At 39.2% G+C, this 27,704-nt stretch overlaps 1 protein-coding gene across 9 annotated transcripts in view; it reads right to left on the minus strand.

Annotated features, from left to right (window-relative positions):
- Window positions 1-10,355: 10,355 nt before the first annotated feature.
- Window positions 10,356-27,704, minus strand: part of LOC109919982 (LIM and calponin homology domains-containing protein 1-like) — a 186,370-nt gene continuing 169,021 nt past the window's right edge. For all 9 annotated transcript variants that reach the window (XM_048600247.1, XM_048600286.1, XM_048600260.1 and 6 more), the window contains 4 exons: window positions 26,033-26,113; window positions 25,704-25,812; window positions 16,620-16,722; window positions 10,356-14,752 (listed from right to left, as the gene is read on the minus strand). In XM_048600247.1, the coding sequence (XP_048456204.1) occupies window positions 14,727-14,752; window positions 16,620-16,722; window positions 25,704-25,812; window positions 26,033-26,113 (319 nt within the window). In that variant the 3' untranslated portion in view covers window positions 10,356-14,726. The remainder of the gene's footprint in view (window positions 14,753-16,619; window positions 16,723-25,703; window positions 25,813-26,032; window positions 26,114-27,704) is intronic.

Below are 27,704 nucleotides of genomic sequence, written 5' to 3' on the forward strand. Positions count from 1 at the left end.
ACAGGTTTCCATCAGCTTGTAAAAGCAAATTGACATCATCAGTAGTTGACCTGGCAGTAGCAAAGAGATTGTGTCAAAGAGTGTCAATGCCAGAACACAGCCCTGCTTGACACTTCTGTGGATCCCAAAGGGTTTGGATGTTGTTCTGTCATGTCTGACCTTGTCCATCATTTCATGGAAAGGGGAGATCACATTGAGCAGCTTTGACAGGCAGTCAGTTTTCTCCCAGAGCTTAAATAGACTGGTTTTGTTCACATAGCAAGTGCCTTTGTGACATTAGGTCTGTTTTATTCGTAACATTTTCCTTGGAGCTGCTGCACGATGAAGATTTTGTCAATTCATAGAATCCATAGAATCCCTACAGTGTGCAAACAGGCCCTTGGGCCCAACAAGTCCACACTGACCCTCAGAGAATCCCACCCAGACCCATTCCCCAAACACACCTAATCCACACATCTCTGGACACTATGGGCAATTTAGCATGGACAATCCACCTAACCTGCACATCTTTGGACAGTGGGAGGAAACTGGAGCACCCAGAGGAAACCCACACAGACATGGGAAGAATGTGCAACCTCTACACAGGCAGTCACCTGAGGGGGAATCGAACATGGGCCCCTGGCGCCGTGAGGCACCAGTGCTAACCAATGAGCCACCGTGCCACCCCCCCCCATTAAGGATCTTCCAGTTCAGAAATCATGTTGGGATTTGGGATGCACACATTCAACCCAGATGTACAGTCTGACAAGGGTAACGCAGCCATTTACCACAGTGCACAGCAGAGAGATGTCTCATTGTTGTTGCAATCGCTGCAGTCAGACTTAATTTTGTACATGATCACAAGTAATGTATGCATAAAAACAGATGCACTGTTCCTTCCCTCTAGGGGAGGAGGAGAGTGTGCAGATGCTGCAGAAATGCCAGCTTCTTGTGCAGGATACAGCCTCAGCACCTGGAACAAGTGAAACAATAGTTTCATTAAGCTCCTCTACTGTGGGTTCAATATCCAGCACTGCCATGGCAGCCAGACTTTCTAGGAAGCCTAGTGTTCCTTGATGACAATGCTCTACATAGAATATATCTCAAAGTGGCATCTCACCCACCCCTCCAACTGTTTATTGCAGTCAGTTGTGACTTCCCTTGCCTTTGTTTTCAGTTTGCTTTGTTCACTTTGCTAGTGGACCTGGTGCCTTCTTGATTTCTTTGCACTCACTTCTAGCTTGTCTTGAAGTATTGAAGGTCTGTCTTGAAGGTATCTGAATATTTTGAAAAACTTGTGTCAAGTGCATCACTCTTATAGTAGTGGCAATCTTGAGGAGCTTGGGTGCGCTTCATTATATAGTAGAGGTTGCTGGAGTCTAAGGCCTTTCAAGATATTTATTTACACACTTAAATTTAGCATAAGGTCAGTGCAGTTACATCTTCTTTCAGAGCCTCTCCATTATCATGTGATTTCCTAAGCACTGCTGGCAGTTTACTATGTACATTTCAAATATTAACCCTATAGTCTACTCTACCTAGAAGTTGGATTTTACTTCAAGTGGTTCTTAGCATAATCAGTCTTCTCGCTCTGATTATGAGAGATGACTGCTTGACTTCAATGAGAGGTTCAATCAGTGATTTTCTACCTCACAGCTGTCGGAATTTTTCTGATCTTGTCTCCCAAGTGTAGAGAGTGCAATGTTGCAATTGATGCCTCAAAGTATGCTCCATTTTGCTCTGTGTGGGAACACGGGAGAAGGCCTGTTCAATCAACACAGAACTATTGGCTTTTAGCAGTATGGCTGATGCTGATTCAAAAAAAGGATTTGAATGACAGGTTTCAAGGTTTGAACCCTCACCCTGGTGCACCACAAAGTGATTTGAATTGCAGCTTCCACTGTGGTATCTGCATGCACTGAGAATGTGATTTAGAGAGTTATGTTACATCTAATAATAATCAGATCAAACTGGTGCCAATGCCTTGATCTTGAAAGTATAAAAAAAAGGGAAACAATCATAGGCTACATGGCCCTTTGAACCTACCCCACCATTCAAAAAGATCAAGGCTGATCTGATTTTAACCTGAACTCTACATTTATGGATATCCCTGATAATCTTTTATCTCTTTGGTAATCAATCAAACATTTATCGACATTTGTCTCAATTTTTTTTTATAGATTCCACACCCATTGCCTTTTGAGGAAGGGGATTCAAAAGACGTACAACCCTCTGAGGGAAGACTATGTTTCCTCATCTCTGATTTAAATGGGAACTGCCTTATTTTTAAAATCATGCCCCATAGTTCTAGATTGTCACACAAGAGGAAACATCCTTTCAACATCCAATCAATCATTGGCAGGAGCTGAAGTTAACCTATTGCGCGGGATTTAATGTTTAAAATCTGTGAAAGAGTTGGGAGTCCAACTTGCAGTCACAAAGATTTAAAATGGTCCAAATAAAGATGACACATGGGGCAAATTAGCTCAGCCAACCAAATGCTGAAAATGAAATCCCTGAATTGGTTTTTATTTTGACCTGGACAGGATTTAGCACATTCAGATAGAGTCATAGAGCCATAGAGATATACAGCATGGAAATAGATCCTTCGGTCCAATTCATCTATGCTGACCAGATATCCTAAATTAAACTAGTCCCATTGTCAGCATTTGGCCCATATATGTCTAAGTCATTCCTATTCATGTACCCATTCAGATGCCTTTTAAATGTTGCCACTGTACCAGCCCCTATCACGTCTTCTGTCAGCTCATTCCATACATAGACCACCCTCTGTGTGAAGAAGTTGCCCCTTAGGTCCCTTTTAAATCTTTCCCCTCTCACCTTAAACCTATGCCCTCTAGTTTAGGAGTCCCCCACCCTGGGGAAAAGACCTTTGCTATCCACCCTATCCATGCCCCTCATGATTTTATAAACCTCTATAAGTTTACCCCTCAGCCTTCAATACTCCAAGGAAACTAGACCCAGTAAATTCAGTCTCTCCCTACAGCTCAAATACTCGAATCCTGGCAACATCCTGGTAAATCTTTTCTGAACCCCTTCAAGTTTCACAACATCCTTCCTATAGCAGGGAGACCAGAATTGCACACAGTATTCCAGAAGTGGCCTAAACAATGTCCTGTACTGCTGCAACATGACCTCCCAACTCCTATATTCGATGCATGGACCAATAAAGGCAAGCATACCAAACACCTTCTTCACTTCCAAGGAACTATGAATCTGCACTCCAAGGTCTCTTTGTTCAGCAACACTCCCTGGGACCCTACCTTTAATTGTATAAGTCCTGTCCTGCAGCACCTCACATTTATCAAAATTAAACTCGATCTGCCACTCCTCAGCCCATTAGCCCAGCTGATCAATATCGCATTGTACTCTGAGGCTTCGCTGTCTGCTACACCTCCAATTTTGGTGTCATCTGCAAACTTATTAACAATACCTCCTATGTTCACATCCAAATCATTTATATAAATAATAAAAAGCAATGGACCCAGCACCGACCTTTGTGGCATACCACTGGTCACAGGGCTTCAGTCTGAAAAGCAACCCTACACTACCACCCTCTGTATAATACCTTTGAGCCAGTTCTGTATCCAAATGGCTAGTTCTCCCTCTATTCCATGTGATCTAACCTTACTAACCAGTCTACCATGAGGAACCTTATCAAACGCTTTACTGAAATCCACATAGATCATGTCCACTGCTCTGCCCTCATAAATATTCTTTGCTACTTCTTCAAAAAACTCAATCCTGTTCATGAGACACAATTTCCAATGCACCAAAGGTATATTGACTATCTCTCATCAGTCCTTGCTTTTCCAAGTACATGTAAATCCTGTCTCTCAAGATTCCCTCCAACAACTTGCCCACCACTGATGTCAGGTTCACCGGTCTATAGTTCCCTGGCTTTTCTTTACCACCTTTCTTAAATAGTGGCACCACGTTAGCTAACCTCCAGTCTTGCGGGACCTTGCCTATGGCTATTGATGATACAAATATCTCAGCAAGGGGCCCAGCAATCACTTCTCTAGATTCCAATGGAGTTCTAGGGTACACCTGATCAGGTCCCAGGGATTTATCCACCTTTATGTGTTTTAAGCTGTTCAACACTTCATTCTCTGTAATACAGACATTTTTCAAGATGTTGCTATTTATTTCCCCATGCTCTCTGTCTTCCATATCCTTTTCCACAGTAAACACTGATGCAAAATGCTCATTTAGTATCTCTCCCATCTCCTGTGGTTCCACACATAGACGGCCCTGCTGATCTTTAAGGGGCCCTATTCGCTCCCTAGTTACCCTTTTGTCCTTCCTGTATTTGTAGAATCCCTATGGATTCTCTTTAACCCTATTTTCCAAAGCTATCTCATGCCCCCTCTTTGCCCTCCTGATTTCCCTCTTAAGTATACACCTACTGCCTTTATGCCCTTTTAGGGATTCACTCAATCCCTGCTGTCTACATCTGATATATGCTTCCTTCTTATTCTTGACCAAAACCTCAATTTTTCCAGTCATCCAGCATTCCCTACACCTATCAGCCTTACCCTTCACCCTAACTGGAACATACTGCCTCTGGGCTCTCGTTATCTTATTTTTGAAGGCTTTCCATTTTTCAGCTATCCCTTTACTTGCGAACATCTGCCCCCAATCGACATTTGAAAGTTCTTGCCTAATACTGTCAAAATTGACCTTCCTCCAATTTAGAACTTTAACTTTTAGATCCGATCTCTCCTTTTCCATCACTATTTTAAGACTAATAAAATTATGGTCACTGGCCCCAAAGTGCTCCCCCACTGACACATCAGTCACTTGCCCTGCTTTATTTCCGAAGACTAGGTCAAGTTTTGCACTTTCTCTAGTAGATGTAGTTGTATACTATTCTGATCGCTATTTCTCAGTCCTAGTGAAGAACTCCACAATACCATGTGTAATAATCAGTAATACCTGTATAATTAATAGAATGAGCTAAGTAAGCATTGTCAAATAGAATTTGTAACTTGCTATGTGTTTGGTTACAGCACCATTGTGTTAGCCACAAGCACTAATTATAGTAGAATCTGCCATAAATACACTCATAAATACAAGTAAATAAATTTTATACATGTATTTTTACTAAACAGCAGAAAGCAAAGAATTAAAGCATTTACATTGACCAAAAATAACATTCACACATTCTGCTTTTCATTTTACAATTATTAATCAATGCACAAGGAGGTTAAAGCACACATGCACATGCTGTATTAAGATCACATTGCACAAGGACAGTATTTATTAGTCATTTATGATTTATTCATTCAAAATGCAATTAGTCATGTTTGAATTCTCAATTAGTCTCATGTGGCTTTTGGCTATCATAATGGATGACATAGGTTGAGGAAAAACCAGACACTTTTTAAGGTTACAAATATCAGTTATGTAATCCATTTGAGGGAAGATGAATGGGCATGGTCTAAGAAATATAAAAGAAAGATGAAACAATGGCCAGGATTTTATTGATTTGATGTGAGGGCTAGAAAAATTATGGGGAGTTGGGTTGGAATTCAACACCCCTCTCCCACATTGTCCTCCAACAACTGAAGAATGAATCAGAAATGTAAAATTCAAAAGTCAACCTTCTGCTATTGAGGTAAGGTAATATGGAGGTACTTAAAATTTAGATGGAATTCTTCAGAAAACTATTGAAGAGGCTTACAAAATCTAATAGAGATATATAAATTGATTTGAGTGATTAGGCCAGGAAAAATGCCTTTGACTACATATTGAAATTAATCTAAGGGTTGCTTTGCCCATAATACAACATCCTTACCGACTCCATTCAGCAAAGTTATCTCAAGTGAAGGAAGAGATTAAGCTCATGGTGGACAATTACGTTACTGAACAGAATTATTGTAGCTGGAGTTCACTTAGCAAAATAGTATCAAAACAATGGGTTACAAAGATTATGCTTTGATTATTGCTTGGTAACAATGTTGAATTTCTGATTCCAAGACTAGAAGAGCCCATTGAAAGAATGGAACATGCACAATACATCACCAAAGCTGATTTATCAAAAGGATAGTGTCAAGTTCCATTGACTTATGGACCCAAAAAAATTATCCAGAATGGGCTTTAGCAATGTAAAGGCATGCTATTTTGAATGAAAACAACTCCACAACTTTCCAATGATTAATCAAAAAAGTTATTGAAGGATGGTGTAACTGTGTTGTTGATGTCAATGACTTGGTTACATTCAACCAAACCTTTGAAGGACATTTGCAGTATTTAATAGAACTGTTTGATTACAAAAAGCCAATGTGATCATAAATCCAGCTAAAAATGAATTTTGCAAACCAAAAGTGATTTATTTGGGCCATATGGTGGGACAAGATAAAGTAGTCCCTGGAAAAACACAAATAAGGGCACTTTTGGATTTTTCCAAGCTTAAGTCACAATGCCAAAATTTGTAATATTTTGGCATGAGTGGATTTTATAAGGGGCTTATTTTTGAACTTACCCATGGTAATGTCTGTTTTGACGTATGTATTGAATAAAGGCAACACATTTGAAAAGGCAAAAGCATATCAGTGTGCCTTTGACAAATTTGAAAGCTATGATGACAAAGGCACCAGCTCTAGTAGCACCAAAATGTTAAAAAAAAGCTTTCAAATTGTCCATTTATGCCAATGACATCAGCTGAGTGCCATTCAACTACAAGAAGATGAGATGGGGGTCAAATGACCAGTCAGTTATTTATCAAAAGAATGAAATGATTGTCAGCAACAATACTCAATGATGTGGAATGAAACATTGAATCTCATGCTGGCTCTACAGCAGTTTAAAATTTACAAAACTAATAACTCTGAAGAGCCTTTTATACACAGCACAATGTTTTTAGAAAGATTTCATGACAAAAAATAAGACTGTTTCCTTGGAGCTTAAGCTACAGCTACACTAGTTAAGAATCTGTAATTGAGCTGACAAGGACAATATTATAGTGAACATTTTGTCAAGTGCAAATATTAACCAAACTAAATGTTGTGATCTTTGCTTTTGTTGTTGCTGAATTCAAATTAACATTTACAATGGTTTGAAGGCTTTCCCAGTATGTGATGGTCCCCCACTGAGCAATGAGAAGATGTTAGACAACACTGGACTTTGGAGAAGCTATAGCATTCCCTTAAACAGGATCTAGGATGAGCTGACAGAAAAGATCGGTATAGCTTGTTTCTAAAACAGTAATATATTTATAAATATGCACTTGCATTTATGATCAAGTGTCAGCTGTACCACGCATTTGGTCCCCTTTGCACTTCATGCTGTGTGACTGGCAGGACTCCTGACTTGACCTGGTTCATCTTTGGGCTTTAAAAATGATGCTAGGGCTAGGAATCATGGGAAGTGGCTAGTACTTCTGCCGCTGGTGAGAGGGACGATATAATGAGTGCCATGTCATAGAAGCATGGCATGTATGCAATGAGGCTATTACATCGAACAGAATCCCTACAGTTCTGAAGCGGGCTATTCGGTCCATCAAGTCCACACCCACCCTCCAAAGAACATCCCACCTAGATCCACCCTCGCCCTCTATTCCTGTAACCCTGCATTTCCCATGGCTAACCCACCTAACCTGCACATCTTTGGATTATGGGAGGAAACCAGAGTACCCGGTGGAAACCATGCACTGACATGGGGAGAATATGCAAACTCCACACAGTTGCTGGAGGCTGGAATCAAATCCAGGTCCCTGGTGCTGTGAGGCAGCAGAAATAATGAATGAGCCACTGTGCCATGCCTGTGTGAAAAACAAGCTCACAAAGATTCATGGACAGAAACCCTCCATGGAACTCACTAAGAATGACATTTAGCCAATTTCTAGTAAATTTCAGCCCAGTATTTATACAGTTGGATTTATGGCAGGCAGAGCTAACACATTAAGACAATTAGTTTAGGTTTTGACATCAGAACAGAAGATTTAATCTCTTAGTTCAGACGAAGCCAGAGTTCAGTTCAGAAAGTAGAAAAATGTCTCCAATCAGGAGAATCAAGTCAGTTCAGGAAAGCCAGTCTCCTCAGCAGAAGTGGTAACGAGCCTGGGGAGCTTCCCTGCAGGAGCATTTGAATAGAAATCTTCAAGTTATTAGAACTGAGAAAGTTTACACCATCAGAATTATAAAAAGAATGGAATCAAGAAAGTGTTTCCATAGTTCAACTGGGGAGAAACTGGGGCCAGTCAGTTAAGTAACAAATTAAATAGGAGTGACATTTCTCTGGGTTTGAGTCTCTGTGACAGATAGTGTTAGCAAACAAGTTGGAACTTTATTTTGATGTTTGTTAAGATCTTTATGTCCGTTATATATACATGCATGTAGTTTTGTTAGTTATTTCCTACTTTGTGTAATAAACTAATGTTCTGTATGTAAAGAACATCTGCAGTCTCATATGTATGTTTCAGTGTCTAATCATCATGTTAATTGATTGCAAAAATTAAATATATGATCTATCAAGACACGTTTGATTCTGGGATCTGCCTATAGACCTAAGGCTATGTCCTCCTGACCGTCTTTGTAATAATATAGAATCTATTATTATGACTTGTAAATAAGTTGCACAGATACAATAAATTACAGTTTAGTTATTCTAAAAGTCTTTCCTAGACTAGATGGTGGCTTCCCTCAAACATCCTGAACAGTGTAAGTCCTGAGAGATCGAGACACCTAGAAGATACAGACAGAAGCAGACACAAATGTAGGTGATCAATGTAGGATCTGAAGTCTTAACTTCACAGCACCAGTCCCAAGGAAACAAATATGCTGGTAACCCAGAAGACTTCAAACAAACATTGTTGATTGTTGATGACACTAAATCCCCCCAAAAATCTTGTGCTGACAACACTGGACATTTGCAAAATACTTCAAAGAAAGACACAGAATGCATTTCACACCTGCTTAGGGACATACAGGAATGGATGAAATTGATAACTCCAAGGCAGAACAACAGGTTGCATTGTGAAGTGGTGGTCTGTTGGACAGATCCTGTGTTTGAGTTCTGCTGGTGAACGACCAGACATCGGAGTGTGCCTGAGGTCAAACTGAAAATTCCTGCAGCACAAGTAAAAGCGTGGGAATTCAGACTGAAAGAACTGAATTTAAAGGATGAGTTGCAACTGGTGTTAACATTATTGCATGTGGGTACCATGAGACAAAGTCGGAAGAATTTCAGTATCACAGAATGTTTACAGCAAAGAAAAAGGCCTTTCAGCCTGTTGTACCTGCACAGGTTCTAATGCATAGTGCCAATCTCCTGCCTTTTGTCCCATATCCCTGTAGATCACTTCTATCCAAATAATCATCTAAAGCACTTTAAATGCTTCAATCGAACCAGATTCAGAAATTCAGCCCAACATTTCAGCGATATCCTTTGGAAGGCCTTCAAAGAAAGTTTAAAGCCAATCACCCCAAAGGAATTCTAGACTGTTAATACAAATTTTGAACTCCATCATAAAAGCAAGGACAGTTGTGTCATTCTCAAGGTATTGCTCATTGAATGATTTCTTTATCCTTTCTGATTTTCTCTCTTGGTGTGTGTTTGCGAGTATGCCTGTGCTATGAAGCTCCCCCAAACTACCCCACCCACCCCTGTTACATCTGAGAGTGTGTGAATTGAACCCCATTTCTGATTTAACTTATAACAGTGTTATTGCGGTCCTTGCAAAGTCAGAGTCCACAAACGGAGGGAATGGGAAAATATGCCACTATTGCTTAAGAAAGTGAAAAATTAAATAAAAATCTGCTTATGGAATGACAGTGAGGATAGGGAATGATATTCATTTTAAAATTTGCAACCTGTCTTACTCCATATAGGCACAAAGACATTGCTGGCTGAGGAAGAACCACGTTTTCGTTTAGTAATACTTCGATCACCCTGATAGTGGCAGGAGATGATATTGAAGTTGTTAACTAATTCTAGCACTCAGGTAACAAAACGTAATTTTCTGCAACAATCACATTTGTATTATAATGATAGATTACTGACTGCTATGGCATAGCTAGCAAGCTCCAATCCTGTATTCTGGAGGATTAAAGCCCTCATTTTACATTGGCATGGATATTCCAAATTTTCCACCCGTGTGAATATATGGGCAGGTGCTACAATGTTGCTTTGCAGTGACATAGCGCAGTAGCACACTAATTCTGTAAATGTGTGTGTGGTTCTCCACCTAGTGGTAGCAAATGGCTTCAAATGCAGTCTAATTTTAGATGCGCATAGAAGTATATAATGGATAAGGTGACAGAAAGCCGGTGCAGACCTGAGGCTTTAAACATTCTAAGAAAAATGTACATTAAAATGGCTCAATCAGTGGAAAATAAAACATTATAACAATATTATTTTTAAAGGTTTTATTTATAAACGACATACATTTACTATAAAAGCTGTTGTATTATTTGAACACAATTTATTTCTTCTTTCAAGGGGCAGATCACTATACAAGTAGCGCAATAGTTGAATGTAACATATACCAGACTACTTCAATTATTTATTAAAATCACCAGTCCAAGTCCATATTTGGTTAAGCATCATTTGGAGAAGGGTTGTTAACGACATACAATCAGATCCAACAACTCTCTACACAGATGATAGTAGATGCTGGCAGAGATACATTGCATGCTACTATAAGGACACTGCGTCCAATCATGCAAACATGAATTGACAAGTCTTGCTGACAAAATGAGAAGAGTAATCACGAGAACAGGTATTTTAACGAGAGTTTTATTGATTTATGAACCAAGTATGTACTTCCTCAAAATCAGTAAAAGTCAACCATACATACAGTGGAATCTTGTAAAACAAAATGTAATTTTCCAAAAAAAACATAAGTTGATTATTTTGTTATTGAGTATGTGTTTTCATATGCATTTTGGTAATCCAAAGTGTTCATACCTCTGTTATGGCTCACTTCTGTTAATAGCTATATTAACATTTTAGTTAAGAATTTGCTGTTGTTGCTCATAGATGAGCACAATACATTTTATGATGTTCTACTTTTTATCTTAAATGAGTTAACGTCTTTAAGATAGTATGTGACAGTTCTCTTGGGGAGTTTGAGTTGCTGTAGCATTATGCATTTTTTATATGCATGCTTTACTCTGGGGCTATAAATAGTGATGGCAGAGGCTCCTTTCCATCGCACAGTTGACCAAGAATCTCTCCTGCTTTTATAACCTGCTATTGATGAGTTGCAAAGATGTACAGATACTCAACTTGTCAATGCTACAAATGCATCTCTTTTGGCCTTCAAATCCTGGCATGGAGCTTGAATCTAAAACATGTAAGGGACACTATCTACTGAGCCATAAAACTTTTTTAAAATAGTAGATGAATATCATACAAACCTGTTAATCATTCATTTTCAATATTGCTTACTGTATCATCCAGCCCATATTCTAAGTAGTATTACTCAGTGGCTTTGAATATTAATGCTTAACACTGTATTAAATATAAATCTGTACTGAAACAGTTTACTGCACAGGTAAAAAGTTTCAATATTACCACTCAAATGCTTAGTGACTATTGTCATGTTCAAGTTGTCACAACTTAAACTTTTTCTTAAGATGAAGAGAATTGCAAATGGGGCTACTAGAACAGGGACACAATGTGCTACAATATATGCATTACTACTTCCTCTGTACTTTAATTTCTGAGGAGAAAAAACATGTACAAGAATATGTAAAAAGTCCTCTTTAAAAATCTTTTGAGTGCTGAACCGTATATTTTACACAATAGAGAGACTGCAAGATAAACATCAGCCTTTGCTGAAACCATGCAGAAGAGTAGGAAATTTCAGTTTAATATGAACTGGTCACATGAGATAAATCAATTAGGCCTCAGCTTCATATCATTTCCTTTGCAGTATCACTTGTACCCAGCTCACTTGAGAGCTGATAAAGATGCCTCTCGAGTCGGATACCAATTATTTCACATTCACTGCAGATGCTCAACACTTCGACAGTCCATGTGCAACAGCCTGCATTTTCTAAGGCACAGTTTTAATGTGGAAGAAATAAAATATTCTTCCACTAGACTGATCCAAAAATGGTTACAAATAAAAATACAGCAAACATTTATCACATAGTACTTCAGCATAAGGACTTGACTAGCATGCAAAACATAGCTTTATCTATTTCAATAAATAATTGTCAAACACGTAACTTTAAGAAATAATTATAGCTGAACTAGAGAAGAAGGGATTTATTTATTTGCATGTTAAATGATTATGGACTATAACATTTATCCTATTGAATGTATATCAAGAGCTTCAGCGAGTATGGAGCTGACATTGTATTGCTGTTGTTTAAAGTAAGAACTATGTAGTTGGCTAATTAGGTGCTTTCCTTCTCCACAGAATCACTTCATAGGTATCTGCCTGAAATATAAGTGGATTGCTAAGCAAGGGATCATGGCAAATCTCAGGCTAGTTGTGATTATTTGGCTAGCCTCATTTGACTACAAAATAAGAACAGTGACATTTGAAAAGTCCGTGGTATCTCTAAAGGTATTTTTTAAAAAAAGAATTGCTTTCCTCAGCAGCTTTGCAGAATGTTCCATCAGACAGATTTAGAGATGATTTAAAACTGCTGAATGCAATCTAATTCTTTTCCTGCTTGGAAAGCTTCACTTTTTAAAATGTTTCATGGTTTCAATGCTTCCTAATAGGTAGAATGTTTTATAATAAAAGGTGTAATAAACACCAAAACATTTGATACTATTTTGTAACCTTAATTACTTCATTTACTCACCACATAAAGGGATGCTTGCATTTTAGAGGGATCACTGGACTCAGTTTGAGGCAAAAATGTGAAACTTCAAACTTGTGGCTCATCATTTTCTAGCCAGATTCAGAATGTAAAATGGCACCATAGGCCAATTATTCACAGCTCAAATGGTAAGAATACATGCAGGAATATTGCATTTGAGTTACTTGAATTTTATTATATTAATTCTTGGCGCATCTTAACTCTGAGGAAATATACCAGATTATGGAAGAAAAAAAATCAGGCACCAAGCCAACATGAAACTTAGGGACTGGGTCTATGCTGTACCAGAAAAACTCAACAAGGTGTGGAACAGTCAATTCTTTTTGTGATCTTGAATATGAATTGCAGCCTGTTAGTAGTCTATTAATTAATCATTAACTTGAAGATCATATCCACCTAGATGCTCCTTTATAGAAACTTAGCTCAACTGGCTAAAAATAGATGAGAGGAAGTCTGTGATGAACATGTGCAAAAACCTGATGCAATGTTAGAACCATTGGCCATCCACATTTGAAAGCAGGTCCTTCCTAACACAGCAAATTGAAGAGATAGACCTCAGATTGGGACGCTTATTTCCCTAAAAGATAAGTATCTCAACTTTCCTTTTTCAAAAAGAAATACAATGTCTGGTTCATTGCTAAATCGTGTAGATGTATGCTGGTACAATCTAGTATCAAAATACTTGGTTATTGCCTCATTATTCATTTATACAGATGCCAAACACAATATTACTTAGCAATCTATAATATCAAAATTAATGCAAATCTATCCGTTTAGAATGATCTCTACGTCTCCTCAGTGTTACACAGATGGCTCAAGTTAGTTCCAGGAAAAGGAAGACGACAGGTATTATCCACTATATAGGACAAACATAGGGCAGAATCTTGTGGAGGCAAGGGAGTATCTCAGCTATTGGTTAGAGAGACAATGAGATGCCATGTCATGTCATTTTGGGAGGATCTTCTGCCAGGCACTGAACAATGATACGCTTCACACCAGGGGTGGGTAACCCACCAGCCAACAGCTACTGGCCAATCGGAGGCTGGCATCACTTCTGCACTCAGAATTGGCACCATGGGGGCTCATACTACTGTTGACATGATCTACCCATTGGAGGCCTTGGATTGAGAAGGAGCCTGAGCACCGATGAGGATGGGGAGAGAGGGATCACGGTAAGAATGGGTTACAGCAAAGGCAGTGTTATGGAGTCAGAAAGCCCCCTTATTGCTGATAGCAGATCTCACAATCAGGCACTGAGTGCCTTTAAATGAGGGATCCACACACCACTCTTCTACCGCATTACCCACACCCCAGAGTCTGAAAGCAAACATGTGGTATGATGGTTGTGCTCCCAGCTTGACAGGTTCCACCACCTTTTTCCGCCCTAGTTTTATGCCAGTGCTGGGGGCATTAGGCCCTGAAGTGGGTATTAAATGGATTTAGTTGTGATGAAAGCAAGTTCCCATCTTTCTACCAATTCATCATTCCCTTACCACTAAACTTGTCATGGGTGGAGCTCACAAGATTCAGTCCCCATTTTTATTCATTTACTCCCATAATCATTGCACCTTTAACGTGCTTTTTTAATTGGAAGAGGCAACAAAATAAATTATATATCACACAACATTAATTAAATAGGTGTTGAATCCAGTTAAAAGCTTTTATTTGACAGGAAATTTAGGATGCTACTTTGTAACTCTGAGCAAAAAGAATGGTGGTTCCACTAAGTTTGAAAGTGATCCAAGGTGTAGACTGCCAAAATAACAATGTAGATAGAAGCTACTTTGGACAATGATAGCTCTTCTAATGAGAAAGCCAGTGAATGACAGTTTCTATCCATGATTGTCCATGAAGCAATCATCACAAGGATCAGCGTTGAGCATGGGCCATCTGTGTTCTTCCCGACATCCAGTTGCTGTTGCTGATTGACATGTGGCACGGTCATAAAGTAGTGGGTTGTCCAGCAGCTAAAAAAAGTAAGCAATTTTAAAGTAAGCAATATTCATTGAAGTTCGTCTCTGTCAATATATACATATAGACATCGCAATGCTGCAAATACAGCATTGAATAGAAGTCAAATACAATCATTAAATCACTCAGTGATTTAAGTTCAACCAACATCATTGAGTGCATCAATTTCTGACATTGATAGGACTGCCATTTTAGAATTGGGATTCTAAACAGCTTGGCTCTCCAGTTTTGCAGGGGCAAGGTTATACTACTACTTCACTTTCATTATGAAGCATTTTAATTTTTTACTGGTATTCTAATCATTTTTAAAAACAACTTTGGAAATGATTAAGAATTCTTTAAATAGGTAACTAAGAGTAGAGAAAGTATTTCTATCTTGTGCATACCTGAAATACATACTGCCAAACTACATATTTGAAGCCCACAATTTCCCATTCAGGAAAGTTGAACATTGCAAAATCACGAGTGGATGTTATTTCTTTTCTTGTTATAAGCCAGGAGTAAATCAAAGAGAGTTTTTGCTCGTAGGTTAGAGGTTAAAAATCGTACATTTAAAAATCCAAGTAATGAATTTACAGGTTATACAATGTTCCACAAGAAAATCCGTTATTGAAAATTAAGTTTTAAATAACTGCTGAATTAACCAGATCACATTTAAAAATGGCCTGCTTACAGAAAATAGAATGCAATAAGTAAATAGAATAAGCTTTGAACCAGAACATTTTGAAGAAATCTGTTCTGAGTCCCCTGTTATAGGTATTTGTCATAAAACACAAAGTAGAGTGTTTCATATATTAAAAACATATTTATTATTAAGTTTCATCGCCACATTATCAATATTAAATTTACAATCTGTGATAATTCAGTGGAAAGCTAGGTATGACAAATGGGTTTAAAATGTGAAGTATTGCATTTCAGAACAGTTACCAAGAAACTCATGAGGTGAAGGATTGGCAACTAGAGAAGGTGAAAACAAGGGTGAAAATGGTTGCAATAATTTACTATTCCTTTTTTTTTCAGTCAATGTGAAATATTTATCACCAAGACTGAAAGGTTAACGGGTGTAATGCCATTGCTGTAATCTATACAGATAACGTTTTATTATTTATTACTATAAATCTGTTTGATTAGCATATGCTGTAATGTTTACCAAAGGTATTTAACTTTGGGTCTTGCATTGTTTTTATTTATAATTCTTCAGCTTTATAACACAAGAGTAAAATTAACAAGACGCACAGGCAAGGGGTGGAAGGTTGTAATCAAAATGGACTACTGACGTCAAGCTCTTGTGGAATTCAGTATTGTGGCCAAGAGACCATACGACCATATGACCGTATGACCATAAGAAATCCGCACAAGAGTAGGCTGTTAACTTTGGGTCTTGCAGCGTTTTTGTTTGTACTTCTTCTACTTATAACCTGGGATAGAAGTGTTCTCTTATGAGTAAAAGGTTGGACAGACTGGGCCTATATTCACTGAAGGCCACACAACTCAAAAATAACGTGTTTCCTGTTCATAACTGAGGAGGATTTCTTTCTCTCACAGTGTTGTACGTCTTTGCAACTGTCTTCTCCACACAGCGGTGGAGGCAGGGTCATTAAATGCTTTTAAGGTAGAGATAGACAGATTCTTGATTAACAAGGGAGTCAAGGGTTATTGGGGGAAGGTGGGAATGAAGAGCTGGTATTACAATTAGATCAACCATCGTCTCATTAAAGGATAGAGCAGGCTCTAGAGACCAGATGGCCTTCACCTACTTGTAAGCTGAATGCTCACACACATGTTTGGATAAGAACTTTGAAAACTTTCAGCATGAAACAAAGGAATACTTTACATGAAACACAGTGCTCAAACGTAACTCACTTCTGGACCGGATGTAACAATCATTACAATTAAGAAGCCCATCTCGAATACGGACATCAGTCCCAGTGGTTGCATCTCCAAGTTGACCTCTACAGATACCACACTGTAATATCACAAAACAAGTTGATAAGCCATTTTAATTCTAAAAAAAAATTATCAGTTTATCAGGATTCCTTGTAAAATAAGAAATGAACAAGAATTAATTATGAAAGTACATGTGCAAAAACAAAGTTGCTGGAAAAGCTCAGCAGGTCTGGCAGCATCTGTGAAGGAGAAAAAACAGAGTTAACGATTCGGGTCTGGTGACCCTTCCTCAGAACTGGGGAACTGAGGAAGGGTCACTGGACCAGAAACATTAACTCTGCTTTTTCCTTCACAGATGCTGCCAAACCTGCTGAACTTTTCCAGCAACTTTGTTTTTGTTCCTGATTTACAGCAAAGCAGTTCTTTTGGTTTTTATGAAAGTACATATGCTTTCTTGCCCTCATTTTAGGTTACATGTGCTTCTGAACGCATCTCTTCTGTGAGCACATATGCACTGATAATTACTCTCTTTTCCTTTGAAAAAAGTTGATATATCTGTCTTACATCTTTGACAAGGAAAACGTTGTTGATGCATCAGAGGACTTGGCATAGACGCCGGTGGTAATTAAACATACCTTTAAAATGGCATGAGGAACATATTATTTGCATGAATAAGTGGGCAAACAATATAAACATCACAGAAAAACAAGGCACCTTCTGTTTATTTCTGTGCAACTTAAATAATTATAGATCCGTTTCCATACTACAATGGGCCAGACTTTGCTGCAGCAGGGCATCCAACATTGTCTGCCTTTAGTTAGACTTGCCTTTGTACACTCAGGTTTCAAAACAGATATCAAGGGTCAGAGTGAACAGAACAAGTAACTGTGTATCTACTTCGCTGATCAGATTTAAGAATTGAGAACAAATAGATGGGAAGAAATTGTAAATAAGAGTTGGTTTAACATCAAATCAGGTATAGCAAGAGAAATAAAAACAGGAAAAGAAAAATCTGGATTAAAGGGGGGATATAACAAATGGAAAGGACAGTCATGTTTTTAAAAATGTGCTTCTTAAATCTCCAACAGTTAATACTTTCACCAGTTTTCAGTGCCTGAGAGCTCAAATGACAGTAACTAACACTTTGTTAAAAAAGGTCCTTGTACTTGAAAAGATCTTTAATTTTCGGTGAATTTTGTTTACATCTGATACTCAAGCACAGCAACATTACACCTTTCAATGCATTCCATTTGTGAGGCAGAATATGAGATGCACTTTTCGTGAAGCTGATGGGAGAGCAGTGCAACCTTGGACAATTTCTGGATATTTGCGACTTTCCTTACAGCAATTTTAAGCAAAAATCAAATGCATTTGTGAAGCATAAATAATATTTATTGCCCTTAACCTCACCATTATTTTGACAGTGAATGATGACCCATCAAAAGGATGTTTGACAAAACTTTGTAAACTGGTTTTAAAAAAATTAGAAACGGAGAAGTGTACTTTAAAGAAATTGGTCCACTTGTAGTCATTACAAAATGACCAAGCTATCAAGTTTGTCAATTTTATCAGTGATGTAACATGAAAGCATCATCTTACCAGAAGCCTGAAAGGCCTCACTGCCAAATCTAGTTCACTATAAGTTTCTAATACTGTTTTATTCCAGATTCCTGGAATGCATTGAGATTTTCAATATGCTGAGACTAAAAACATAACATGAAGCTGCTGGTGTCATCACAAAAGTAAGAGTATCAAAGTAGAGAGGTGTAAAGCTGGATGAACACAACAGGCGAAGCAGCATCAGAGGAGCAGGAAGGCTGACGTTTCGGGCCTAGCCTTGAAGGGTCTAGGCCCAAAATGTCAGCTTTCCTGCTCCTCTGATGCTGCTTGGCCTGCTGTGTTCATCCAGCTCTACACCTGGTTATCTCAGATTCTCCAGCATCTGCAGTTCCTGCTATCTCAGTATCAAAGTAGTCTCGGATAACGGGAGATGATCTAGCATTTTACTTGACTTTGAGTATAGCCACTATGACAAATAAAGAGCACCTTTGACTCAGAACATTGGCAACCTTCTGATTTGTTGCTTTATCTGCCTCTTACAATATCATACTCTGTAACTAGCCCGAAAAAAATCATCCAATCAGTAACATTTAAAGTCATCTCTTTAAATATTGTCATACAGATTTAACTCTTGCTCTGCCGGTTCCATGTTACTGGAGTGCCAGGACATAATAGTTCATTAATTAATGTGAAAATTCATGACAACAATCCACCTATCTCAATGTGGATTTTTATAGCTCTAATACTCAGTTGAAATAAAATAAATCAAATAGATTTTGTCACCAGTCACATAATTTGAGGCTCATTTTTAAGTTCAAAGTTCCAGCCAAGTACATTTGTAGCAATATAATTGTGCGATAGAATTTATGAGTTGACTAAATATTATTAGGTAATACAAATATTATGATTTGGTTAGGGACAGCTAATACAAGAAAACATCTGAACAATCAACAATTAACTGACAGAACTACACCATTAGATTTCCCATTTTTAAAGAAAAATGAACTCTACTTCTTAAAATTAACTTCACAGGATGTAGGCATCATAGGCTAGGCCAACATTGATTGTCCATTTCAAATGAGTTGGTGGAGAGCATTGTCCTTAAGCTGCTGGCATCCATGTATTGTAGGGACGCCCAATGTTCTTAAGGAGGGAGTTCCAGGATTTTGACACAGTGACAGCGAGGGATGATGTCTGACTTGGAGGGGAACTTGAAGGTTTCCACATATTTGCTGCTCTTGTCCTTCTAGGGTGGCACAAGTCACAGGTTTGGAAGGTACTATTGAAGGAGCCCTGGTCAATTAATACAGTGTATCTTATTAGATAGTACTTCCTGCTGCCACTGTGCATCAGTGGTGGAGGGTGTGAATGTCAAAAAGGTGGATGTGGTGCCAAACAAGTGGCTGTTTTGTCCTGGATGGTCAGAGCTGCCCTTATCCAGGCAAGTGGCCTAGCAAGCCACTCAGCTGTATCAAACTGCTGGAAAAATTGAACAGCCTGATACTGGCAATGACTCTGGAAAGACCTTCTTACTAATATCTACGATCTTGTGCCAATATTGAGAGAGATTTCCCACAGATGAGGTAAGTATGAGCCTGTTATTGTCATAATTATTGAATGATACCCTACAGCCAATGTTCCAGACCATCCTGGGTATTGACAGGACTGATCTACCACAGGCAAGGAGGGACATAGTAGTATATACAGTGGAAAGGTGTGTTCAAGATTACTCAAAATTGATTCTGGACCCAATTTGAGCAGATAAATGAGGCAGCTGATTTAAAGAATAAGATGACACTTATTTAAAACTGAGATTTGAAGGAATTTCTTGTGAAAGCTGCAATTCACAATGCCAGAGACTTGTGGAGACTGGAACACAAGGAGTATTTAAAGAGGAGATGGACAGATTTTTGAAATATCAGGGAGTTAATGGATGAACTGGCATGAAAGAAGAGTTAAGACCTGGGGCAGATCAGCCATGAACCTGTTGAATGGTGGGCCAGGTCTGAAGGTACCTAATCCTTTGCCAATTTATGTTTTTACATAAGTTGGTACAAAGCAAACTGGATGACTGCTCTACAGAACACCTCAGCTCTGTTCGTAAAAATGACCCTGGCATTCCACTTGCTTGCTATTTCAATAAACCATCTTCATCTCATGTTAAATTTCTGTCTTACATCTGGTTCGAACTAACCTCGATGCAAGCTGCAGGAACAACTGCTTAGGCACTTTACAGCCTTTATAGCATGGCTTCATGAAAGGGAAATAATTTCTGACTAATTTATTAGCATTTTTTGAGGAAGTCTCAACCAGAGTAGATACAGGGGAACCAGTACATGTGTTGTATTTGTATTTCCAGAAGGTGTTCAATAAGGTTCCTCACAAAAGGTTAAGTCATAAGATAAGAGCCCATGGTGTTGGATGTAGTATATTGGCACGGATATAGAATTGGCTCATGGGCGGGAAACAGTGAGTGGGGATAAAGGGTTCTTTTTCAGGTTGGCAGCCTGTGGCCAGTGGGTTTCCATAGGGATCAATGCTGGGACTGCACTGTTTATACTATATCTTAATAACATGGAGAAAGTTTGATTTACAGTAGCCAAATTTGCAGACAACATAAAAATAGGTGAAAAGGCAAGTTGTGAGAGGAGTACAACAGTTTACAGAGAGATATTAATAGGTTAATTAAGTGGGCATAAAGTTGGCAAATGGAGCATATGTCAAGAAAAATGTCAAGTTGTTCATCTTGGAAGGGAGAACAAAAGAACAGTTTTTTTTTAAATGGAGAAAAAAAACTGCAGAAAACTGTAACACAAAAGAATGTGAGGGAACTTATGCATAAAACTTCGAAAACTAGCACACAACTGCAGCAGCTAATCAGGAAGGCTAAAGGAATGTTGGCCCTTATTTCAAGGGGATTGCAGAACAAGGGTAGGGAAGTCTTACTGCAACTGTACAAGGTGCTGGTGAGACCACAACTGGAGTACTGTGATCAGTTTTGGTTCTCTTATATAAAGAAAAGATATTACTTAATTGGAGGCAGTTCAGAGAAGTTTCACTGGAGTGACCCCTGGTATGGAGTGATTCAGCAAAGGCTAAGCAGTTGTGACTGTACTCACTGGGAGGTTAAAGGAATGAGAGGTGATCTCATTAAAAAATGTAGGGGCTTGACAGGGTAAATGCTGAGAGGATGTTTCCCCTCATGGGTGAGTCTCGCACCAGAGGGCATGGTCTCAGAATTTCTTCTCTTGGAGGGTCTTGACTGTTTGGAACACCTTTCCATAGAGAGCTGTGGGGGCAGAGTCTTTGTGTACATTTAAGGCTGACATAAAAAGAATTTTGATCATTAAAGGAATCAAAGATTACAGGGAAAATGGAGGAAAGCAGATGTGAGGAGCATCAGATCATAGAATCATAGAATCATAGAAACCCTACAGTGTGGAAACAGGCCCTTCAGCCCAACAAGTCCACACCGACCCTCAGAACATCCCACCCAGACCCATCCCCCTATAACACACCTAATCTACATATCCCTGAACACTACGGGCAATTTAGCATGGCCAATCCACCTAACCTGCACATCTTTGGACTGTGGGGGGAAACCAGAGCACCCGGAGGAAACCCACGCAGACACGGAGAGAATGTGCAAACTCCACACAGACAGTCGCCCGAGAATGGAATTGAACCCATGTCCCTGGCGCTGTGAGGCAGCAGTACTGGGGAGAAAACAGAGAAGGGGTAAGAGGGGTGAAGATCGAGTCTCTCACACCCTGCGTGATTCCTCTAATGTCTCAGGAGGTTCAAAGACATCATTAAAGCTTGAACACAATCTCACACCTGAAGGGTTCCTCTTCCATGTACCTCTCCCTGCCCATGGTAATAGTGCTTGGAATAGATGTTCCTCGGATGTGAAAAGGCATTTAGAATTCCGTCCTAAACTCTCTCTGCATCTTTATCTCTGTCTACCTAAGCACCTTTGTCAGACCGACCTCTAACCATATTTTTGTTCAACCCCTCCCAGTATCTCCTCTCTGTCTCACTGTTAATTTTTATTCAATTAAGTCTCAATGAAACACTTTGGGATGTTTCACTATGTGAAGGTACACTAAATGCAGGCTGTTGTCCTCTCACTTCCCCCCCCAAATCCTCAAGGTACTGACCTGGAGGACAGACTGTGGACACTGATTGGCCTCTAGTGCTCTGTTCGAATGGTCATTCAGCATGTGAACAGCCAGACAGTGAATGATGTGAGACAATGAAGGCTGTCAGCTGAGACACATTCAGCCCTTCCGCCTGACTTCCCTGCTGGGGTCAGTGAGAACAGGATTCCTGGCTGATACTCTCTTTTCGTAGACCAGAGACACTGACGCTAATTGAAATACCTCCATTACTACCCCAGGAATAGGTCCTCCCCAGGTGCCTGTGCTGGTCGATCAGAAGCTGACGGCTTTCTAACCACTGAGTATCCGAGTGTCTTCTTGGTCAGAGTGAGAGTCAGTGAATGACTTGTATCTGATGCTGCACTCATAGGATGCTGAGTTTATACAGGAGCTTCTATACACATTGATGACTTTTTTTGGTGGTGTTTGGTCATCAGGTTAAAGGTTACACATTCTTGAAATGTTTGGACTAATGGTGGGAGAGGTTTGAGACAGATCCTGCTGAGACAGGCAGTGCTTTTGAATGATAGCTTCTCTGTGTGAGCACTGGAGGAGACATAACACAGTCAGTTCTCAATGCAACAGAAGCAGGTGACACTCCAGGTCCAAGATCAGTCATGATTCTATTGAAAAGTGGAGCAGGCTTGAGGGACTGAATGGCCTACTCTTCTTCTTTTTTCTTACGGTCTCTTGGAATATTGAATTCCACAAGAGCTTGACCTCTGTCCTCCATTTTGATTACAAACCTCCACCCCTTGCCTGTGTGTTGTCTATATCCGGTTAGCTTTACTCTTAGATGAATGGACCCCTTCTCTCCTTTTCATACCCATCATTAACACCTATTTTATGTCTCTATCTCTCCTTTAGCACCATTAGTATTCCATTTGTCTTTGTTCTGGGCAATCAAACCATCTGTTCCAGTAGTATCTGTTCCCTCTCTGTCAACTGGATATAAAAGAAAGACTTTCCAGCCTCTTTCAGCTTTGCAGAAGCATTATATGGGACTCAAAACATTAACTGTTTCTCTCCCTATAGATGCTGCCAGACCTGCTGTGTTTCTCCAGCATTTTCTATTTGCATTTGAATTTCGAACAGCTTTGGTTCAGAATTTGAGCTGGAGGCTGAACGATAGACAAGTCAGAGTGGGAAATTTATCTGGATTCTTTATATCAGGAGACCATCACACGTATTAGAATAGGGTCTTCTGATTTGATCAGTCCTCAGGGGCAGGACTGTGACTGTGAGTGAGACAGATAAGGGGATGGAAAGAGCAGGAACCTAAGCCTTTACAATTGTCCAACAAGTTTGGAAGTTCCCTCAGTTTGTCTGGATTAAGAGTGGGTGTTGCAAGGGGCTGAGCTAATTGGATTGAATTGAATCAGCTTTAATGTCACATTTACTCACATGAGTACAGTGAAATGTTTACAAGTCACCAATTATAGTGTCATCTTAGGTAAAAAAGTACCTCGGTACAGATGCTTGAGTACAAATTCTTAGGGGAAAAAAAATTAGAAAAATAAAGAAATAAAGAAGTCCAGCATTACAGACCTTCAAAACTACAAAATGGAGTGCAGAATAAACAGTCCTTCCACAAAAATATAATAAAGAAAAGAAATTTAAAATTAAGACACTTTAAGACAAAATTGACCATGGCACTGTGGTACAGGAAGCCAGTCAATTCAGAGGAAACAAAAGGAAAGAGTAGACAAGGATATCAGAGGTACTGACACTGTTCTCTGTAGCAAAAAGCAAAGGTCTAAACAGCAGTGCTGCCTGCCTGGTGTCAGGATTTGGTGCATCTGCTCTGTGCTGAAGACGACCTTGTAGATGGAGAGGGAAGATGTATGCAGATTCATGAAGGTGCCAACAGCTTAGGCAGGACAGGGAGGGAAGTTCTGCATAGTCAGAAGCAAGGTGCAAATTAAGAAGCAAAATTTGAAAGGTCATACTTTTTGGACTATTACCTGAGCTACATGCACATTGGCATTAGGCAAATCAGAACACAGAGATAAATGTGTAGCTCAAAGACTGGTATGGGCGAAGTGGGACACTGGCACCAGGACTGGGGAAAGTGGTACGGTTTCCACCTGAACTGTACTGGGGCTGGTGTTCTAGTGAGCTGCATAACCAGTAAAGAGAGAGGATTTTAAATTAAACAGTGAGGATTTGGGATCAAATTTGGAAAGATGTGGTAAATCAAGAAGTGCAGCAAAGGCCAAAGAGAAAGGTTTTAATACGTAAAATGATAAACAAAATGTGACAGGAAGACAGAGTTAGCCACCAGCTAATTCCAGAAGTAAGAAAAATACAAAAAAAACAAAGACTCCATATCTGAATGTATATAGCGTTCAAAATTAAACAGATGAACTGAGAGCACAAATAGACCCAAATAAGTATGTTCTGACAGTCATTACGGAGACAGGACTGTCGGATGTCATGGATTGGGATGTAAACCTTGGTGGGAAAAGAAGACTTGGGAAGGACAGGAAGCTAGCAAAATGTGTACAGTAGGCTCTGTTAGTTACTGATGGCAATGACCACAATAGACAGCTATTCTGCTCCTATGATGCTGCTTGGCCTGCTGTGTTCATCCAGCTCTGCACCTTGTTGTCTATGACCTAAGCTCAGGAAACCAGGATGTGGAAGTGATTTGGATAGAGATGAGAAATTACAAAGGTAAGAAGCCACCTGCGGGATTGGTGAACAAGTCTCCAATGGTAATGACACTACAGGGCGGAGCATAAAGGAAGAAGTTATGGGAACTTGTCAGAAAGGCGTGGCAATAGTCACAGGAGATTTTAATCTCAGAAATAGCATGTTATTGATACAGCTCCATTGGTAATGAATCAGATCAAAGCTCTGTGGAACATGACATATTGTCATGAATTGTTATGGAAAATTCAGTAATTAGCTGGATGGCAGCAGATACATGAGAGCACCACCACCTGCAAGATCTCCTCCAGGTAACACACCAAACCTGACTTGGAAATACGTCACCGTTTATTCCGTCACTGGATTAAAACTCTGACTTCTCTTCCTTACTGTATTGTGGGTGCACCTACACCAACGGCCCAAGAAGGCAGATCACCACCACCCTCTCAAGGTCACTTAATAATCCTACTCGATGAGCAAACAATATAGAGCAACAGGCTTGATGGGCCAAATAATCTCTTCTCACTTTTTGAGATTATCAATTCTATGATATTTTCTACAAATAACTTTTTGTAACAAATGGTGATCAGAGTGATATACTTATGATATATTTATGATCACCATCAACACAGACTACAATCCAATTAATTGCACAGTTTCTTGAGCTAGGACAGGCAGATAAACTCACCGTGAAACACTGAATATGGAAATATAGACTGAGTGTTTCAATGATCATGGCTGCACCTTTTCCAAGAGGAAGTCCACAAGTTGAGCATAACTTCTTCCCGCTGACTGACCTACAGAACAAGAGAGAGAAGTAATGCTCAAAGTTGTTTCTTCAATGAATGAAACATGGTAAATATCTTTTATTGCTGACCTCAATATTCTGAATCATATTAATAGCAGTAACAGCAATCTTATATGCTTATATTTTGAACTAGTGTTAGGCGGAAGTGATATACTACAACTTAGCAGAGGTTAGTTGGTTGTGCCACAGCTCCATCCTGTGATGCCCACCTACTGGGTGCCTGTAGCTGAAGAGATGAGTGTGGGAGTGGCAGAGATTGGCCTGACTGTAAGTTTTCATGAGATCCAGACCTAGGAGAAGAAAAAAAATTTAAAATCTTGTCAATTTCTTCATGTACTTCCATTTATATGAGATCAATAATTGATTTGCTTAATAATTGGAGAAAATAGTAACAGATCAAGTTAAATTAAATTCTTCAGAAATCCATATATAAATGGATACTATCTACCACACTGACAGTGCTTAAAGGCTCAGTGTACTGTTTGCACCTCTGACATAATGGCAGCCTTGGTCAAAAGATAACACTTGGCCTTGACCTTTACCTCCTTCGAACATGCTATCTTCCTCTGTGAGAAGGTGGAACATCATGGATTTATGCTGTGAGTTGGTCAAATGCAACAAAAAGGAAGAAATGTGTAGCCCACATAAAAAACAACTTCAAAGTAAATGGCACTTAATGAGCACCATGGAATGGTTTGAGGAGAATGTGACATCCACCATCCCTCGTCAACCTGAGCATGTATGAAATTCTCTGGTCACCTATCTCATCAAAAAAACAGCATAGACATCAAGAAATGAGACTGGGACCCCTTTTATAAGACTGCTGTCAACAATTTAACTAGCCAGGAAAAGCATATGGATAATGTTTCTCTATTTTTGAGAAGCCCATATACTTTTTTTAAAGCTTCACATTAAGTTTGCAAAGTTAGAGGGGGTCAAATTATTTCTCAACAAACACCTCCAAAATTCTGTATTCAACACAGATCTCCAGACTATCAACAGATGCATTGTCTTAAAGGCATTTGCAGACTTTCAAACAACAAAATAAATGCTTGTTTGAACTTAACAATTGAATTTCAAAGTACAGTACTTTAAGAACTTTTAAAACCTTCATTTGCCACTCAGTGGAAAGGGATAGCATTACTGAATCCTCAGTTGTGAAGTATATACTGAATGAGTATGAATAGCAAGGTTTATTATCCAGAGTAGGCTCTCTATGAGTCAAGGATGAAACTGGCATATGATAAACTTAGCGTACGTTAGCCCAGCTTTTGCAGTAGTAATGAAGACAAAACAGTTAGTGTTCATTGCCATTGAAGAAAAATAGCCTTATACCTATATTGTACTTTTCATGACCATAGGATATCTCTAAAGTGCTTTACAGCCAATGAAATACTTTTGAAATGTGGTCATCGTTACAAAATAGGCAATGCTGCGGTTTATTTGCACTCAGCAAATTCCACGATTAACAAGATTACAAGAACCAGATAATCTGAGTGATATATTTTGGCCCAGGCACAGAAATCACTCTCAGCTATTTTTGAATTAGTGCTTTGAAATCTTTCATGTCCATCTTAGAAAGAAGGTAACACCTTGGTTAAATACCTCATCTAAAACATTGCACCTTTAACAGAGCAGCACACCCTCAGCACTGCACTGAGCAAATTAGCCCGCACCTTTATGCTGAGATTGTGGAGCAGAACATTGTGATTTAAAAGTGAATGCTCTACCAATGCAAACCACAGCTGACACAGATCCTTTGAAATTGATAATGTCCTCTCGAATATGCATATGTGCAGTTCAATGTAGAAATCCAACATTTGCTGTTAGTGTTCCTATGTTTCTTCATAGGATGCACTGTTGATGTTCTTACACACTACA

This window comes from Rhincodon typus, chromosome 1, assembly GCF_021869965.1.
Source record: "Rhincodon typus isolate 14 chromosome 1, sRhiTyp1.1, whole genome shotgun sequence".
NCBI lineage: Eukaryota > Metazoa > Chordata > Chondrichthyes > Orectolobiformes > Rhincodontidae > Rhincodon > Rhincodon typus.